Source organism: Mizuhopecten yessoensis, unplaced genomic scaffold (genome assembly GCF_002113885.1).
Source record: "Mizuhopecten yessoensis strain PY_sf001 unplaced genomic scaffold, ASM211388v2 scaffold4151, whole genome shotgun sequence".
Taxonomy (NCBI): domain Eukaryota; kingdom Metazoa; phylum Mollusca; class Bivalvia; order Pectinida; family Pectinidae; genus Mizuhopecten; species Mizuhopecten yessoensis.
In genome coordinates this window covers 3850-9881 of record NW_018405401.1, presented here as the reverse complement: position 1 = coordinate 9881, position 6032 = coordinate 3850, and the positions used below count along the sequence as shown (strand labels likewise).

Below are 6032 nucleotides of genomic sequence, written 5' to 3'. Positions count from 1 at the left end.
TAAATGTACATGTACTCCAGATATATTTGTCTGTGAGTATCTCACATTATCCTCTTTGCCATTGACCTAACAATAGGTTTTGACCAAACTTTGTCAATAGCTTTAAGTTCAGATTAGCGTGATTATTAGCCAGAGGCCCAGATAGAAAACTGAGTGCGAAAACTGAGTGTTTAGACTAACATGGTTATTATCCAGTGTCCAGACTTATTATCCAGTGTCCAGACTTATTATCCAGTGTCCAGACTAACATGGTTTTTATCCAGTGTCAAGACTAACATGGTTATTATCCAGTGTCCAGACTAACATGGTTATTATCCAGTGTGTAGACTAACATGGTTATTATCCAGTGTCAAGACTAACATGGTTACTACATGGTGTCCAGGCTTTAAACGTGATTATTATCCAGTGTTTAGACTAACACGGTTATTATCCAGTGTCCAGACTAACATGGTTATTATCCAGTGTCCAGACTAACATGGTTATTATCCAGTGTGTAGACTTACATGGCTATTATCCAGTGTGTAGACTTACATGGTTATTATCCAGTGTGTAGACTTACATGGTTATTATCCAGTGTGTAGACTTACATGGCTATTATCCAGTGTGTAGACTTACATGGCTATTATCCAGTGTGTAGACTTACATGGTTATTATCCAGTGTGTAGACTTACATGGTTATTATCCAGTGTGTAGACTTACATGGCTATTATCCAGTGTGTAGACTTACATGGCTATTATCCAGTGTGTAGACTTACATGGTTATTATCCAGTGTGTAGACTTACATGGTTATTATCCAGTGTGTAGACTTACATGGTTATTATCCAGTGTGTAGACTTACATGGCTATTATCCAGTGTGTAGACTTACATGGCTATTATCCAGTGTGTAGACTTACATGGCTATTATCCAGTGTGTAGACTTACATGGTTATTATCCAGTGTGTAGACTTACATGGCTATTATCCAGTGTGTAGACTTACATGGCTATTATCCAGTGTCCTATTTCACTGCCAGTCAGTCACTTGGTTGTATCTAGACCAAACTCACTATCCTTATTCCACCCTGCTTACTGCCTTTCATGATTCACATTGGCAAATTGTTTGCAGAAATATAGCATCTACAATACATAATGGCCATACAAAATATACAGATAGCAAACGTGTAGTTAAGATAAGTCATTTACGAAGTATAACTTCAATATTGTATTACAGGTTTTAATGTGGTCACTGTATAATTACAACAGGAGTGTTGAGTTTTGATACCCAGGAAGGATTTTGGTTGGTGCACAGTACCCCACATTTCCCGCCCAACCGTACTATGGGATGGGCGTGGCCTGACAGTGCCATGGATTATGGACAGGCCTTCCTGTGTGTCTCCTACCCCATTGCCATGATGGAAAAAATAGGTATGTACACAATACAACATTACTATCTTGGAAATCTAAGAGTTCCGATTAAAGGAATAAGGAGGCAGCGTAATGGTAAAAATGAATAGTTATTTAGTTGGATGTGTCTCCTCTGTAATCTTAAAGGACAAGGAACGGTGAAGTAATTGGTGGAGATTTATACCTGAAACCAGTCAGTAGCTTATGTGTAACAAGACAAATACAGATACAACTGCATGATGAGTCAATGTGAATGTCTTTGTAATTAACAGGTTCTATGTCAATGTGAATGTCTTTGTAATTAACAGATTCTATGTCAATGTGAATGTCTTTGTTATTAACAGGTTCTATGTCAATGTGAATGTCTTTGTAATTAACAGGTTCTGTGTCAATGTGAAAGTCTTCGTAATTAACAGGTTCTATGTCAATGTGAATGTCTTTGTAATTAACAGGTTCTATGTCAATGTGAATGTCTTCGTAATTAACAGGTTCTATGTCAATGTGAATGTCTTTGTAATTAACAGGTTCTATGTCAATGTGAATGTCTTCGTAATTAACAGGTTCTATGTCAATGTGAATGTCTTTGTAATTAACAGGTTCTATGTCAATGTGAATGTCTTCGTAATTAACAGGTTCTATGTCAATGTGAATGTCTTTGTAATTAACAGGTTCTATGTCAATGTGAATGTCTTCGTAATTAACAGGTTCTATGTCAATGTGAATGTCTTTGTAATTAACAGGTTCTATGTCAATGTGAATGTCTTCGTAATTAACAGGTTCTATGTCAATGTGAATGTCTTTGTAATTAACAGGTTCTATGTCAATGTGAAAGTCTTTGTAGTTAACAGGTTCTATGTCAATGTAAATGTCTTCATAATTAACAGGTTCTATGTCAATGTGAAAGTCTTTGTAATTAACACAGTCCTATCTAGGTAGCAAGGTGAAGACATGTATTACTGTTATTGCATATCTATACTTTATAGTTGGTTATTTCAGTTCTTTTTCTTTTGTAATTTTTACTCAAAAGGATAAAATTATATTTACCTGTACATGAATCAGAGATGATACAGTATCTAATTTTCATATATACCTGTATGCTCCACCAGTTAGCAGAAATATCATCCCTACAAAAAGAACCGACTGTATGGTGTTTTGTTCTTTATAAATACACTGTACATAGATGCATCAACAATGACCGTGTTTATGTTCCGTTACAGGTGAACAGTTTCTGTATACCTATCCCAAGATCTACGACAAAAACTTCCCCGCCAGTTTTGCCGCAAAGAGCCCTGTAATGAACCAGATTCTAGGTGATAAGCAGTCACATGTCAAACAGTTGCCATGGTATCACAAGACAACACTGGTATCGAAGGCTGGACATAATTTTGTTAGCTATGCCAAGTTTGGGAAATTCATGGCTGGTAAGTCTGGCGGTTCAGAGTAACAGCACATGTACACATCAGCAATCCAGCGCTATGGTTTACATACACTGAGGTTGTCTCTGAACTGTGGAATGCAGTATATAAAGTTTGATAGAGATGAAATCAACCACGCACAGTGGTTAGGACACTTGACCTAATTAAACGTCATGGTGACTGTACCCTGTACATGTCTCTGCCTGGTGCTGGCAGTCTGCTTCAGGAACCAGGATGTGTGTTGATGACACAAGGCTAGTCTGATGTTCCTTAAATGTGAAATAAGGTCAATTATTGTAAATGATCACAATTTTATTGATTTTACAAATCATTCAATTTCATTCAAATTAATTGATCAATATTTCTTAAAAAAAAAAAATGATCAATTTAATGAATTTAATTCATTCCTGTCAATATGAGAAGTTATCATAGTTTTACTACAAGTAGTTCATCGTTTGTTAGTATATATCAATCATTTTTATGATCATTATTTGATGACTAAAAATCTGATTATGTACAATTTACTTGCAGATCTGTATGATAACTTGGTGGCCATTGATCTGCAAAGTGACATGATGGTTGAGACCTGGCAGAAAGGAGGAGTCAAAGAAAACCTTCCTACCAACTGTTCCATTCAGTACAAGGTATACAAACATTACAACTGTTCCATTAAGTACAAGGTATACAAACATTACAACTGTTCCATTAAGTACACGGTATACAAACATGACAACTGTTCCATTAAGTACAAGGTATACAAACATTGCAACTGTTCCATTAAGTACAATGCATTACAACTGTTCCATTAAGTACAAGGTATACAAACATGACAACTGTTCAATTAAGTACAAGGTATACGAACATGACAACTGTTCCATTAAGTACAAGGTATACAAACATTACAAATGTTCCATTAAGTACAAGGTATACAAACATGACAACTGTTCCATTAAGTACAAGGTATACAAACATTACAAATGTTCCATTAAGTACAAGGTATACAAACATTACAACTGTTCCATTAAGTACAAGGTATACAAACATTACAAATGTTCCATTAAGTACAAGGTATACAAACATTACAACTGTTCCATTAAGTACAAGGTATACAAACATTACAAATGTTCCATTAAGTACAAGGTATACAAACATTACAACTGTTCCATTAAGTACAAGGTATACACACATTACAACTGTTCCATTATGTACAAGGTATACAAACATCACAACTGTTCCATTAAGTACAAGGTATACAAACATTACAACTGTTCCATTAAGTACACGGTATACAAACATGACAACTGTTCCATTAAGTACACTGTATACAAACATTACATATATATACCAAGTACAGGATATACTTTCACAGTACACCTACACCCAATATATGGTATACATTATATATCTATACCAAGTACAGGATATACTTTCACAGTACACCTACACCCAATATATGGTATACATTATATATCTATACCAAGTACAGGATATACTTTCACAGTACACCTACACCCAATATATGGTATACATTATATATCTATACCAAGTACAGGATATACTTTCACAGTACACCTACACCCAATATATGGTATACATTATATATCTATACCAAGTACAGAATATACTTTCACAGTACACCTACACCCAATATATGGTATACATTATATATCTATACCAAGTACAGGATATACTTTCACAGTACATCTACACCCAGTATATGGTATATTTATTTCATACACCTACACCCAGAAAAAGGTATAGCTATATATCTGTACCAAATATAATATTGGGGAAGGAAGTAATTCTTACAGTGTAGACAATATGATGTCAAATTTTCGGAGCAGTCCCTACCTTTATCGAGACACAGAAAAAAAAAAACAATTACATTTTATATAAAAACAAGGTGTACTTATATCATACACCCAGTACAAGGTATACTTATACACCTACACCCAGTACAAGGTAAAGTTATACACCTATGGTATACGTATATCCTACACCCAGTATATGGTATACGTATATCCTACACCCAGTATATGGTATAGGTATATCCTACACCCAGTATATGGTATACGTATATCCTACACCCAGTATATGGTATATGTATGTCCTACACCCAGTATATGGTATACGTATATCCTACACCCAGTATATGGTATAGGTATATCCTACACCCAGTATATGGTATACGTATATCCCACACCCAGTATATGGTATACGTATATCCCACACCCAGTATATGGTATACGTATATCCCACACCCAGTATATGGTATACGTATATCCCACACCCAGTATATGGTATACGTATATCCCACACCCAGTATATGGTATACGTATATCCCACACCCAGTATATGGTATACGTATATCCCACACCCAGTATATGGTATACGTATATCCCACACCCAGTATATGGTATACGTATATCCCACACCCAGTATATGGTATACGTATATCCCACACCCAGTATATGGTATACGTATATCCCACACCCAGTATATGGTATACGTATATCCCACACCCAGTATATGGTATACGTATATCCCACACCCAGTATATGGTATACGTATATCCCACACCCAGTATATGGTATACGTATATCCTACACCCAGTACAAGGTAAAGTTATACACCTATGGTATACGTATATCCTACACCCAGTATATGGTATAGGTATATCCTACACCCAGTATATGGTATACGTATATCCCACACCCAGTATATGGTATACATATATCCCACACCCAGTATATGGTATACATATATCCTACACCCAGTACATGGTATACATATATCCTACACCTAGTATATGGTATACGTATATCATACACCCAGTTCAAGGTATACTTATATCATACACCCAGTACAAGGTAAACTTATACACCTAAACCCAGTACAAGGTATACTTATACACCTACACCAGTACAAGGTAAACTTATACACCTACACCAGTACAAGGTAATGTTATTCACCTACACCCAGTACAAGGTAAACTTATACACCTACACCAGTACAAGGTAAACTTATACACCTACACCCAGTACAAGGTAAATGTATACACCTACACCCAGTACAAGGTAAATGTTATACACCTACACCAGTACAAGGTAAATGTTATACACCTACACCCAGTACAAGGTAAATGTATACACCTACACCCAGTACAAGGTAAAGTTATACACCTACACCCAGTACAAAGTACATTTAAACACATGCACCAAGTACAAGGTAAAT

General features: G+C 35.7%; 1 protein-coding gene across 1 annotated transcript; it reads left to right on the top strand.

Annotated features, from left to right (window-relative positions):
• Positions 1-1217: 1217 nt before the first annotated feature.
• Positions 1218-3708, top strand: LOC110448707 (deoxyribonuclease-2-alpha-like; the record flags this gene model as incomplete). Its single annotated transcript, XM_021495093.1, has 3 exons — positions 1218-1404; positions 2601-2804; positions 3330-3708. Coding segments are annotated over 3 exons (669 nt in total), but the record flags the coding sequence as incomplete, so codon positions are not given.
• Positions 3709-6032: the final 2324 nt, after the last annotated feature.